This window comes from Solanum stenotomum, chromosome 3, assembly GCF_019186545.1.
Source record: "Solanum stenotomum isolate F172 chromosome 3, ASM1918654v1, whole genome shotgun sequence".
NCBI lineage: Eukaryota > Viridiplantae > Streptophyta > Magnoliopsida > Solanales > Solanaceae > Solanum > Solanum stenotomum.
The window spans coordinates 6,100,764-6,115,278 of record NC_064284.1 but is presented as its reverse complement, the minus strand read 5'-3'; the positions used below and the strand labels follow the sequence as shown (position 1 = coordinate 6,115,278).

Genomic DNA, 14,515 nt, shown 5'->3' with positions numbered 1-14,515 from the left:
CCCCCCCCCCCCCCCCCCCCCACACACAGACTCTTTTACACACAAGAGTCCTATTTCTCTGCTTCAAATAAGGGGTATTCCTCTGAGGTTTTGTAACCCATTATGAAATTATCATCCATCAACTGCTTCTGATGGACTAATTTCAGGATGAAACAAGACTGATATGGTATGTTGAAAAGGAAGAGAAACAGCTTCAATTGAGTCAGGTTTCAAGGATTATTCCCGGTCAACGAACTGTAAGATCTTATGTTATCAATATTATGCGCACCAAACTTCATCCTAAGTGGTATTGTGCGACTGATATTTTTGTCTCAAATGAAATTGTAGGCAAATTTTCAGCGGTTTCCTAGACCCGAGAAGGAATATCAGTCATTTTCACTTCTATATGGCAAAAGTTCCTTGGATTTGGTAAGTAATACTTACCGTTTTAGAGCAAGTCACATTCCCTTCTCAGTTTCGGTACTTGCAACAACAACAACAACAACATACCCAGTGAAATCCCACTAGGTGGGGTCTGGGGAGGGTAGAGTGTACGCAGACCTTACCACTACCTCGTGGAGGTAGAGAGGCTGTTTCCGAAAGACCCTCAACTCAAGTTTCGGTACTTGCATAAAATGGAATTCCTTCATTCATATATTTCTTTTTGAGTAGAAATAATCATCAAACAGTTAGATATGACTAATTACCTATGTATGGGGAAGTGTGAGATTTAAATAACCCCCAATCTTTTTTTTCTTAAGAGAAATTTTTTATTATTGGGATGATAGATATGGACCTGAGGTTTGAACCGCTGTTAATTGATTCATTAACAGATAGCTCTTTGAATGCCTTCCACAGTTAATAGATTGACTCTCTTTTGAGGTTAAAAATTCTAGCGATNGTCTACGTACACTCTACCCTCCCCAGACCCCACCTAGTGGGATTTCACTGGGTATGTTGTTGTTGTTGTTGTTGTACCTTAGTTGCCTTTTTGTTTTAGTAAAATGTAAATCTATGAAATAACTTATGCAAGTAGTATGAGGAGATGGCAGAACATTGGAAATTGTATCTTTATGCTTAATTGCAGATGGGAGACACTTTCTGTATTTGTCAACATTAGCCAGTCTTCATGCTTCAAAGGAATGGGTATCTTTGCTATTACTATGTCGATCATGAACACAGTTCATCTGTATTTTCATGATATATGCACTTTGAGTCATATGCTTGCTTCAGGAATAATATATTGTAGATTTTAGTAACTGCTCATTTCGTTGGTAAAAATACAACATTTAAGAAAGTGTATATCTTTGTACTTGCATGTCATCACTTCACTGATATTATAGAGATGCAAATGCTTGTGTCCTTCCTATTGAGTGAGAATTCCCATTCTTTAAATTCCAGAGATTAAATGGGTTAATGAAGCAGGATAATATGAACCTCTGTCCTCGCAAAAAGTTAATTTTCATTACTGGTTAGATATGGTTGCCACAAAGATCATCATTATAGCATGTGTTATGTATTTACAAAGTATATGGACTAGAACTGTCAGAGTTAAGATAATTGGATGATCCAGAGTACGGTGATTGTAGTAGACCATTGCTATTAATAGAAAAATGGAGAATTCTAGAAGAATTTTATATCTTTAGATTATAGAATCAACAAACTGAACCCTTTGACAGATCTGCAAAGATAAGGAAGAGGCAGAAGTCTGGTTTGTTGCTCTCAGGGCCTTGACATCTCGGGTTGACTGTCAAAAGTGGACAAGCGATATAAGACATGATATAGCATATTCTGATGGTTCACCTTCTGTGACACAACGAAGTTCTCACTCTGCTTTGTCAAGTAGTAGTGGAAGCAGCAGTACACCCTATGAGGTACTTACAATGATGAATTTATCATTAAGTTGATTGATTTATGGTCTTGACTCCCTTTTTGTTCTCATGACAGGACCCAAAGAAAAATCTATTGGGTTCAGTTCCATCTCAGAGTCCTCCAAGAAAGAGATTAGAAAGAGCGTTCTCTGACTATTTACTTTATAATTCAGCGGCAAAATGTTCTTCCCATAGAGAGTTTGCTGCTAGTTCCCTCAACTCAAGATCATATGGAAACTTAGACGATGAAATTGGGCAGAGCTCTTCAGATACTATCCGGTCTAGTTTCTCCAGTGCCATTAGTTCATCTAGCCAGGGATCTTTCGCAAATACTGATACCCTCTGCGACATTTTAATATGGGGAGAAGGAATTGGTGATGGCCTGCTTGGTGGTGGGATGTGTGGACTTGGAAAATTTGAAACTGCAAGAAGAGATGCACCTTTACCAAGGACCTTGGAATCAGCGTTACTACTTGATGCTCAATATGTTGCTTGTGGGAGCAGACATGCCGTACTAATCACAAAGCAAGGAGATATTTTTAGTTGGGGAGAGGGCTTAAATGGCAGACTAGGGCATGGTGTAGAATCTGACGTTTCTAGCCCAAAACTTATTGACACTCTCTGTGGGTTGAATGTTACATCAGCAGCATGTGGAGATTATCATACTTGTGCCACAACAATCAGTGGAGATCTCTATACATGGGGTGAGGGTACCTTTAACTTTGGCCTCCTTGGGCATGATACTGGAATCAGTCACTGGATCCCCAAAAAAGTAAGGGGTCCTTTAGTTGGTAAGCATGTCTCATATGTCTCTTGTGGTCCTTGGCATTCAGCTGTTATAACATCTGTTGGCCAGCTTTTTACTTTTGGTGATGGAACATTTGGTGCTCTAGGTCATGGGGATCGTTGTAGCATTGGTATTCCTAGGGAAGTTGAAACTCTACAAGGACTAAGAACAGTTAGAGTGGCATGTGGGCATTGGCACACTGCAGCTGTGGTAGAGCTCTCTTTTGACGATTCCAGTTCTTGTAATTCCCCACCTTGGAAGCTTTTCACCTGGGGAAATGGGGATGACGGACAACTTGGACACGAAGATAATGCTTCTGGACTCACTCCATGCAAAGTTGTACAGTTAGATGGCATTAACTTCAGTAGAGTAGCCTGTGGCCATAGTATTACAGTTGCTCTGACAACATTAGGGCAAGTATATACAATGGGGAAAGCTGATTATGGGCAACTAGGAATTCCTGGAAGTACTGGGAAGTTTCCTTCTCGTGTTCAAGGAAAAATTACAGATTGTTTCATTGAAGAAATAGCTTGTGGCTCTTTCCATGTAGTGTCCCTGAGCTCAAACTCTGAGCTTTACACGTGGGGAAAGGGAGGAAATGGACAACTAGGACATGGGGACAATCATGATAGGAACACTCCTACACTAGTTGAAGCGCTGAAAGCAAAAAAAGTAAAGGATGTGGTCTGTGGAAATAATTTTACTGCAGCCATTTGTCTACACAGAGAAGTGTCTGTTGCTGATAATTCCATTTGTGCCGGATGCCAGAGTCCATTTAATCTCAGACGAAAACGTCATAACTGCTACAACTGTGGGCTTGTCTTTTGCACAGTATGCACCAGTAGAAGATCTGTAAGAGCTTCTTTGGCTCCAAAAATGAACAAACCTTATCGTGTGTGTGAAGATTGTTTTACTAAATTGAACAGGGGCTTGGATATTGGATTGACTTGTCTACCACCGAAGGCCACTATTGGAAGCTTACAGAAGAATACTGGAGAGAGGAGCAAAGAGACCTCGCCTTCCAAACAAAAAGGCCTTCTCTCTAGGCTGTCCTCATTCAATTCATTCAGGTCTGACGATCAACGTTTTAGAAAGAACCAGAAGCAAGATTCAAACTCTGACAATGTCTCTCCAATTCCTAATGGCAATACTCAGAGTGAAGTATCTCAAACATCAAGCCGATTGTTGTCTTTTTCTAGTTGCCCTGAGAAATTGTCTGTTTCTTTTGTTGGATCAACAAGTCGTTCTCAAGCTGGTTCTCCTGCTTCTTTTGAATCAAGTTCATCTAATTCTGTGTTACTGAGATCTGCTTTTGCTGCACAAGCAAATCACGAAGTGGATCTTGATGATTCAAAGCAAACAAGTGAAAGTCTGAAAAAGGAAATTTCCATATTGAAGGAGCAGGTAAAAATTGCCAAGATTTTTTGCCAACCCTCTTTGTTGCTGCATTTATTTTCCTGGATAAAGTAAGGGTAATTTTATTAAAGCTAGTACCAAGAAGGTACTGCAAAAAAAGTACAAAGAAGTATTACAAAGACTTCATTACAAAGTTTGCTTCAGTCCAAAAACTCACAAAAAGATCTTCTAATCTGTATTCCTTGCACCAGACATATAAGCTCTGAATGCATTTGTATTTTACAAAAGATAGATGTTGTATATTCTACTCAAAGCATCTCTTATTTATCTGTAGGCATATAAGCCACATAATGCCCAGTGGGCAATGGGATGGTTTTCCAAATCTGTTTCAGTTTGCTGCTATTCCTGTGTCCCTGTCAGCTTGACATTAAGCTTCTAACATCCTTTGGCACCACTCACTGTACCCCAAAAACACACCAGAATGGTGCCCGAATCTTTCAGGGCCACTGTTGCTGCATTCTGTCATACCTAGAAGAATCATTGAAGTAGAAGACACATGTTTAATGTTAAAATATCAGAATTACTTATCACTTTTTATTTTTCTATATTTGAGAATTAAAATCACATTTGGGAACAAATGGAACGACTTTGAACTTGTTATAGAAATTGGTGGAACCATCACTCACTAGCCCAATGAAGGAAAAAAGAATAAAAGAAGTATATATAATGGTCGGGCTGCATGTGGTTGACAGTAAGTTATTCACACTTAGGATATCCTGGTTTGGTTCACAAAGTTGCTGTTACTTGTTAACTAATTGTATATCATTCAAAAGTATTGATTGTAATTACATTTAGATTTGTTTTTCTGAAGTACCATTTAACTTAAATATCAATTTCCTCATAAGACCAACTTGTCGTGGATACAGTTTCCCTTTTAGATAATATCTCCTTGCACATATGGTTACGACTTCTGAATACTATGCTGCTAGACAGTTCAATTTCCAATTAATACTTGGATTCAGTTCATATTGATGTTCTTATTTTATTATTCTCCTTCACTAGACGTCTTATATTGTTAGTATAACCAAAAGACGCGAGATTTTTAGAACATTTATCCTGCACCAACTTTTCCTGTCTCCTCTATATTGCATCTATTATTTAAGAGACCTGTCCTTCTGTTAACATTCTTTCTCCAATTTACTGCTCTGCTATCCCATCTTATTTTAAGACGTCTTTTGTATTAGATATTTTTCTTTAGCTGGTACTGTTTTCACCCATAATTTCATAATTTGAGCTGTTCTTAAATTGTTTCAAAAGAGTCACATTAGATAGAAGTCACTAATTAGATCAGCAACTTAATCCTTTATTCCAATTTAGTTGAAATTATTTTTGAATTCCACTAATTGAAATCAAGTAGTTACTCTTAAAAGTTCCACACCACTTAACTATAATCCAACTGTTCTTGTACTTCAATTCTCACACTGCAGGTATACATCATTTATTCCTTAGAGAATGTCAATAGCTATTCGGATAAATGACCTCTTTTTTCATAGATTCCTTCTATTCGTGGAAACATATTTACAGTGGATGGAACAACAGGTTAACGGATGATAACAATATCAAGAAAAAACTTTGTTTTAGTTTATCCTGATTGGTCCAAAATAGTTTTTTCATGCACAATATCTTACTGTCCATGGAGAAAGATTGTATTCTAATATAGCATAGCTACTTATTGCACTAAATACTGGTACCTGTCTTGCAAAGGGTTTTCTTGAAATAGTCCAAGAACTAACTAATTAGAAATTGCAGCCAGGTTAAAAATCACAGTAAACTAATTTATTTGTATGCAGTTTTACTTATCCTTTCAAACAAACAAATTTGTGGTATAAGTTGATTTGTATGTGCTCTATTGCACCTGAGATATACCCCATGCAGGTAGAGATTCTTACCCAGAGATCCCTATTCTTAGAGGCTGAGCTTGAGAAAAAATCAACTCAACTACAAGAGAAGACTGAAGAAGCTAGAATAGAAACAGACAAAAATAATGCTGCTAAGGAAGTCATCAAATCTCTAATGACGCAGGTAGACCCTTTTTCCTAATATATTCATCACATCCTTAAATAGATTCTGCAGATAATTGAAAATATGTGTATACTAATTATAAATGAGATTTGGAAATTCCCTTGTTAACAAATAAATCATAATTCAGTGGTTAATTGTTTATCGTTACATCCAGCTGCTTCTTTTACTTGTCCAGGTCTAGCCCAAAAACTTTGATAGAAATTAAGTCAAATTAAGTACCTGATAAATAATTTTAGCATTTGACTTAGCATGGAGAAAGAAGAAATGAGAAACAAAAAGATCTATGTAAGAGAATGTGGAACCAATAAATGTGAAAAAGAGTGCCTAACAGAAATAATAATCACAACTATTAGAACTAGTAACAAGGGGTACTAGATTATATCCAGTTCAGTTACTCTGTTGAAGCTAATTTTTTCTTTTTTATAATATTATTTTCTCTGAGTGGAGAATGGAAATACAATAGCTGTAGCTTTGCCCCATAATTGTTTTATGTCAAGGTACTTCAACAAAATAGGTTGTGATTACAAATTGTAGATAATTAGAGATATGTTAGAGGAACATAAGATATACTAGCATGTATGTGTAACATGCTTGAGTGCTCGTTAACTTTGGAAGACACCCTCTTAAGCCCTGCGTCTGGAATTATTCTTTCCAAAATTCAGGAGCAGTTCTTAGCTTCTGCTGTTATTCAATCCAGATAGTACTTAGTTTGCACTTGGGACAACTTTCATCCCCTTATAGAACTCTATCCTTATTCCCGGCTGTAACTACTTTTCATTGAAGTGTTCTTATTCTTGTGTTCTGGATTTTTACCTAGGTAAAGGGCAACACTGCAAGAGCACCTCAGGATGGTTCTGCAGAAAATCTGATCCATTCGACGATGACAGTGCCTTGATCCTTGTTTCAAGAAAGAGTAAACCATCCAGCTAGGATTTCATCATACTCCTATTCCTTTTGCACTTTTCTGCTGATCACTGAAGATTTATGGTAGGTTTCGAGATTACTCATTTATTCCATTTAACTTTATTTTCAGTGAGTGGCTAATTATGCTTTGGGGAAAAAAAATTTGCCAGTTACAATCTTCTCTAAGGACTAACTTCTTTGACAAAAAGCAAACTCGCATCATCTTCTCTAATCAAGAATGAAAAATCTGTTAAAGATAAACCCCTCCCGGTGCATGAAGTTTCCTAGAGAAGCTATTTTTGATAAATCTCTTGTTAGAACTGTATACCAAGTGACGTAGTGATCCTATCATACGGTTGATACATGTCCATGCTGCTATTTGGTTGACACTCACTCGCGATGTTAGACCATAATCTGACTCTACATATTCTTAACTCAGTCTATTTACTTCAGTTAATTATGTCCATCCCAAATAATCATCTTTCCACTGGCCCACATCTAATTTGTAGCACAGCTTGTTTATTTGTCTGTTCACGAATATTGCTATTATTCATAGTTCCAGTCATCTGTTGTCTAAATCAATCTAAGTTTTCTGCATTTTGAAGTGGATGAAGGGCCTATGCCCTATTGCATCAATATGAGGATTCTCCTCCGGCTTGCTACGATGCAGACGTGACCCTAAGTTTTTTTTTAATGTTCCCATCATAAATAAAAGGATCACATCGGTACTCAATTGCATCATGTGAAACCACAAGTAGTGGGTAACTATTTGATGAAAATTTTGTTGTTCCAAATACATTTTAATGGAAGTTATCTGCATCTCTGTGCATGTGCAGTTGGGTGTCATCGATGTCTGAAAGTTTATCACTCGTGAAAATATGAGAACGATGAGATGCACGCCAACTGGTTCAAGGGAAAAAGTCTTATTACCTGTACAAAGGTTTGATACTAATGAAGCTATCTGTCTATCGGAAATTGTACATTCAATTTTGCATATAGAGTGGAGCTAATATCCGTAGTACACATTAGGATGAACTGAAGGCTGCTGTTTCTATGATGCGTAGGTGAAAGGAAATGAAATTCATGATAATAATCAACTGGCTGTGATATGTTCTTCCTCGTTTGAATTCATTGAGCTGTTGAAGTACCTATGCTTACCCACTTCATGCGGTTCTCTTTCTCCTAACTGTGTAAAGAAGTATGAGGACTTCATTTTGTTTGTTTGACATTGATCCGAGGATCCATATCTTGTCAATTTTGATAATGGAACTGTAGAATAAATGTTTTAACACTACGAGTATACAAATACAAATAGCACCTTAATCTATGTGTAATTAATGGAAGTGTTATTGTTTAGCATTATTCTTATACACTCTATCAAACGACCCTTAAGTACTTAGGTGTACTTGAATCAACTAGGAATATATGTAGACGGCATACTTAAGTTGTGTGATATGCAAAAGAAGTGAATTCGATTCACATTAGTCTTTTTCTATTTTATTCCTGCATTCTCTTTCAAAACTCACTTTCCAAATGCATCCACTCATTTGCTTCTTTCAAATCACTACCTGCGCCTTTTAAACTTGTTCCTTAATCGGGGCCGGCCATGGACGACGATAATAAATATACATATTCATAATGCATCGGTCTCTGGTACATCAAGCAAAGATGTTTGTACCTTTGTGCCAAAACATTAGATCTTTTCAATAAACATTAGCATAATGGTGAGGAGAGTCTTGTTCAATTAGTAATAGTTTATTAATTTTGCTAATATATGTCTACTTGTCCACTTTGTATCGTGCATACGGGGCTGTCAGAATTTCATGTGGAAACACATGATAACAAGCATCAGTGTAATGGCAATGAGTGCCTTTTGTTTTCAGCTTTATGCCCACTCCCAAGTTCTTTACATTGAAAATTCATTTTCATGCTGAAGATGTAACAATTCAACTAGCAATACTTATAGTTTTGGTGTAAAGGTCAGAAGATGGTGTAATCTATCTCTGGATAGAAAAGACTCGTTCTTGAAATTTAAAAGTAACAAAGAAAAAGGGATGAGAAAATTAGAAATATAACAAGAGGGAAAAAAGCTTTCAATTTGTGGAAGATATGTATGTACCTTCATGGTACTCTTTCAATTAGAGTTGACTAATAAGCATCGAAATTCGAAATACAAATTCCGCTTCACTGGAGATATCTCCATCAAGTACAAATTAGAGAAAGACTTTTTTCAAAGCCAAAAAAAAGAACACATGGATGTACACAGCAGAAGCTTAGCAACATTTCACCAAAGATGAAACAGTAACCTCTACAATTAAGAAACTACTGCACGCAATTCTTACTTATCATATTCCAATTCCAGTTCAACTTTTACTTCCATCCACGGAGTGACTTAGAACTTCTTGAGCTTCGGCCAAAGCTGATTCTCTTGCATCAGCAGCATATAATATCTTTTTAACTGCCATAGCCATCTGTGGAATGCAATAATAATACCACAACACCATTGATTTAGATGACTCATAACACACATTAATGATATAATGAAGAAACTTTAACTGTGAGATACAGAAGGAGCAGTGTGTTCAGTATTATGCTTATACACAATTGCCAATCAACGCACAATCACTTAAGTGGAAATCTCTAAAGTATCATACATGATGCCAATGTAAATGTTTAAATAATGGGAAAAAATTGCAGAAAGAAGGTCAAATAATTTCTCATAGCCAGCATAATTCAGAAGAAAGCAAAGTAAAATGAACTACTCCATATAAATACTCTCATTACCATGTTATACATGTGACAATTAGAAAACATTAATGAAGGAAATCCATGACACAAGCAACTGGTGTAGTATTTGTAAGCTACAGAGGGGCTGGGTTTAGGGGTTTGAAACTATCAGTGGTCATGTAATAGAAGGGAGGCACAAAGTTCCTTTATCCCAATAAGCGCACAAAGTACAATCACTTATATGCTGATCCTTCTCAGAGATGTTTGTTTGTTATCACAGTTAGACATGCACAAGAAAGTCACTATAGAGGAGCTTTTTGTAGCTAGGCAACTACATCACAATCAATTCCCTTTTGGTAGAGATGGGAGAGAAGAACTTACCGGGACATCTTCTAAGTCTGGAGTCTGACAGAGAATCTCAATATCTCGTAACTTTGCAAAATAAAAATCTCTTTCTTTCTCCAAGTGGTCAACAGAGAGCTTGAGATCTGTAACCTGGATGGTTAAGATATGAGTGCCAATAAGCATTCGAAGTACTACTAGGCAACCAAAACAGGGGATACTTATCACGAAAGGAAAGAAAAACAATAAAACTCCATAACAACTATACCACAATCCCTGTTAGTTGGGGGATCTGTTATGAGAATCCGGAATATCCATTTCCGTCTTTTTCACTCCACTACTCAACAATTCATCTGTTTAGGATGAATCAAATCTTGACATATCCTTATGCTGTCATAACATCTATAACTGAACTTAAGGCTCCTGTCAAATCCGAACCTAATGTTGAAAAGAAAGAAAAAAAATAGAACCAACAGCAGCAGATGTGATCCATTAATGCTAAGCGAACCATATCTTAAGCCTCGAATGTTCTACATTTTGGTGTGGTTTGGCGGTCCAAAAAAGTTCTGCAAGATCATGTCAGAATAGGAGTATCTTTTGACCATACAGAAACAAGTACTGTGATTGACTAAGCCAGCTTAAATTGAGCTTAATAGTGCTTGAAAATTAGAAGAGACAATTATTCATTCACTCAATCAATCTGCTAAAAGCTAAGCAATAGGTTTTGAAAGATCCAACGTCACACAAATATAAGACTGTTACCTCCTTTGACAAAGCCTGAATCTCCGTTGAAGAATTAACCCCACCCATTACTGGACTTGACCTTCCTTGTTTTATTCCTAGTCAAAAACATAGTTTAAGAAAAGTAATACTAACTGAGAATAGATAAGGAATATATCACTGACGCTCACCTTTAATCTTAGTCATGCCTTCCCCTAATCCAGGGTTATGACTGTTGTTAGTTAGAAGTGACTTTGCAGATCTCTGAGAACCCTTCACATTTCGTTCCCTCCCAACCTTACTTCTACGTTCCAGAGGATTATAGTTCCTGCACAATAACAACAAAGGAGAGACAACTAGTGAGTATCTGGCATCCAAATTTTAGAAGAGAAACAAAACACTCAAGTATGTTAGAAGAAGCACATACTCATTCATAATACCACCATTTACAGACTCACAATAACGCTTCAGCCATTGCAGAAACTCCAAATTATCCAAAGGACGGCCCTTAACAAGCCTGTTAACTTCAATATGCTGCAAGCAGAATGGAAACCAACTGTAAATTTTATCAAAAAGAATCATCTAGTTCCTCTCCACAGAAGGTTATTTTGTTTCATCAAGGGTAAACATTGATGGCTGAAAACTTTGTTAAAAAGGTAGTTGTGCCAGTAATACTGAAGGGAAAATCTCAAAGGAACCATTCCTTAAAATCAGCATTGAATTAGTATGTTTGAATATCTTCTAAGAAGAATCTACTATTTGTTTTTCATAACGGTGGTGTCCAGACCAACTTGCTTGCACCTCGACTATTCCACCGGGTACTTGCTATAACCCACCAACAAAAAAAAATCTTTGTTTTACGTTTATTGTTATTATTATTTATAATGTAAGATAAGCACCATCACAGATCCAAAGTGCTAAATACAGAAACGTAAAAACTAGGCGAGACAAGTATGTTGAAAGATTTAAGCCCACTTCATATGACATGCCCTGAGAGGGTAGCATTTGGAAGAAAGAAGGGAGCCAAACTTTCTCAGTAAAAAGATCTACATAAAACTTGAAATGTGTTTCGTAAGAAATTACCTTGTCAATTTTTAGCTTGCTAAACACATCTTGCAGCACTTTGTAGTTTTGGATCATGTCATATTCAGTCTTTGCATCAAAGTTAACCTGTAACCAAATATGATCGATAAAAGATGCCACAACAAATCAAACAAGTTACGTAGGACCACCAGAACATCATATGCAGTAATCACCTTGTGCATTGGAACAGCTCCTGGATAGGTCATGTCCATCATCTGACACTGCACAGCCCCAGATGCAACCTAACATAATAAATTTGTAAATCAAATATGTTATAAAACATTAGAAGAGAAATAAAATCATCAACATTTCAAAATGTAATTATCATCTATGCTTACTACTATACTGTATAACATGTAATACTTACTAAGTTAAATAACTGAACATATTAAGGTTGCTAAAATGTTGGCTAGTCTTTTCCACTCATTACAAAAAAGATGCAACTAGAACCTTTAAAGCAAACTGTGATACGAGCCCAACCCTACTTCATAGATAAATCACATAGGCATTTGCTTATCTAGTAACATAAATTTGAAAGGAGAATGTGAACACCAAATTTAATCTGTTTTAAGATCTATATCTTCCTATTAGAAAATTTCGATCTATCTTTTGTATGACTGGACCTCGTCGGTCATACATTGCTCAATGTATGGCTTCTCATTGAAATTTCCTTGTCCATCTCATTTTGATTGGACACTCCATGATTTCATATGAACATACCAAAAGCTAATCTCCGCACCAGAAACGAAAAATAAATAATTGTTTTACATGATAAAACAGCAGCAATATAATATGGTCACATACTGTATTCAACTGTTTATTAATCATACTTGTAATACAATTCTACCCATTTCATCAGCAAGTTATTTTTGTTCCTTTCCTCAAGAACTTGATCTTTACAACGATCAAATGGAAAATTAAACCAATTTAGGTTGAACATAAATGTAATACTTGGGAGATCATTTGCATCACCAGGTGTCCAGGGTTATAACTTTTATACCAGTAATGTTAACAGGCATTTATCTTGAAGATATGCTACATTGAGAACTAAGATAGCTAGGTTACAAAAAATCTATAGAAATAACCACAAAGGCTTCAGAATTTAGTATCATTGTCATAGACCAGCGTGAAGACTTATAGAAACATCTTCCTGATATAAATATTGAATTATCAAATCAACCACAGCCAGTACACAGAATTCTACTGCCACGTCCAACTCGGGTACCAAAATCCCAAATCAATGAATCTAATCTCAATGAACTCACAGGCACAGCTATACAAAATGTAGAGGATCCGAACTCTGAAAAATAATTGAGGAAAATTTCGCAAAGAGACAACAACAACAACAATGCCTCAACCAAACTAGCTGAATTCGCTGTATGAATATCAATGTCTAATAACACAATAACAAGGGGAAAAAACAAAAGGAGGGCACAATTTCTTGAGATGTGAACATGATAATTGAAGCATTTATTACATTACCCATAAACCGACAGAAAAAACTATTTGAAAAATCAAACAACTCACATGCCGGAACAGATTAAGAAATTACATACCAAAACCCCTTGAAATTCACCCCCAAAAATAAAAAACTCAAGAGATATAGAAAAACAAAACCATTCAAGAAAACGCAAAACAAGATAAAGAAAATCAAGAAAATGGGGGTATGATACCTCTTCAATGCGGGTAAGATTAAGCTGTAACCTGGCATTGATCCATGTCAATAGCTCATTCCTTCCAACAAAATAGGCACTATCCATTATCCCTATATTCGCCATTTTTCTTCTTTTTCTTTTTTTCAATTCTACGAAAGCAGATGGAATGACTTTATATAGAAAAAAAGAAGAAAAAAAACTCACATATATGGAATGAGAAGAAGAGAGATGATACTACTATTTATATAGTATAACATTGAAGAGAGAGAGTGCGTAAAGAAAGGGATTTCGTATTTCAAATTACACAGTTTTTAATATAGCCGTTCCGTTTTATTTATTTGGATTTTGTTAGCCTAACCCATAGCCCATAGTGGTAAGTGCCTAATTAATTATTTTATTTCATTAAATCTTCGTGAAATTAAGATGAAAGCAATCGTTGAATTCAACTCTAATCTCATAAGGCAACGATCCATTTGGTATGACCACATTATTTATCGTTTAGGAATTTCTTGAAAAACTAATCATAGGTTTTTTTCATCGAAACAATATTCTTTTTCTTTTTTTACCTCATTTGTCTTTTATTTATTGTTTAAATAATCTTATTTTATCATTTATTCTAAAAAAAAAAAAAAAATTAACTTGTATCATACTTTTTTTATATAGGTCTATCCTTCAAATTTCTGATGTAAAATTATATAATCTATTCTAACTATATATTCACAAAAAACAATACAATATTGTGCAATAAATTATAAAGTGACAAATACTTCATCCGTCCCATATTAGTTGTCCATCTTACTAAAAGTAGTTGTCCCAAATTACTTATCAATTTACAAAATCAAAAGAGAATTATTTATTTTTTTCCATTTTACTCGTACATCAATTCCTTTTTGAATGTGTAAAAGAAATTGTAAAGTTCCAAAAACAAATTTTAAGGGTTAAATTAGTTAAAAAAGAATCTTATTTATAATTTCATAAAGAGTATATAAAAGGAAAAATAAACAATTAAC

At 35.7% G+C, this 14,515-nt stretch overlaps 2 protein-coding genes across 3 annotated transcripts in view; one reads left to right on the top strand and one right to left on the bottom strand.

Moving 5' to 3' along the window:
* The window catches only part of LOC125857926 (PH, RCC1 and FYVE domains-containing protein 1-like), a 10,911-nt gene extending 2,633 nt beyond the window's left edge, over nucleotides 1-8,278 (top strand). For both annotated transcript variants that reach the window (XM_049537585.1, XM_049537584.1), the window contains exons 4-10: nucleotides 147-236; nucleotides 328-408; nucleotides 1,659-1,853; nucleotides 1,927-4,041; nucleotides 5,929-6,075; nucleotides 6,893-7,062; nucleotides 7,815-8,278. In XM_049537585.1, coding sequence (XP_049393542.1) covers nucleotides 147-236; nucleotides 328-408; nucleotides 1,659-1,853; nucleotides 1,927-4,041; nucleotides 5,929-6,075; nucleotides 6,893-6,970 — 2,706 coding nt within the window. In that variant the 3' untranslated portion in view covers nucleotides 6,971-7,062; nucleotides 7,815-8,278. The remainder of the gene's footprint in view (nucleotides 1-146; nucleotides 237-327; nucleotides 409-1,658; nucleotides 1,854-1,926; nucleotides 4,042-5,928; nucleotides 6,076-6,892; nucleotides 7,063-7,814) is intronic.
* Nucleotides 8,279-9,069: 791 nt separating this feature from the next.
* Nucleotides 9,070-13,702, bottom strand: LOC125857949 (microtubule-associated protein RP/EB family member 1B). Its single transcript, XM_049537611.1, has 8 exons — nucleotides 13,524-13,702; nucleotides 12,024-12,092; nucleotides 11,851-11,937; nucleotides 11,195-11,301; nucleotides 10,959-11,095; nucleotides 10,810-10,886; nucleotides 10,087-10,200; nucleotides 9,070-9,449 (listed from the first exon to the last, which is right to left on the bottom strand). Exons 1-8 carry the CDS (start codon nucleotides 13,626-13,628, stop codon nucleotides 9,342-9,344), a joined length of 804 nt encoding a protein of 267 aa, XP_049393568.1. The 5' UTR covers nucleotides 13,629-13,702; the 3' UTR covers nucleotides 9,070-9,341.
* Between the last annotated feature and the right edge of the window lie 813 nt (nucleotides 13,703-14,515).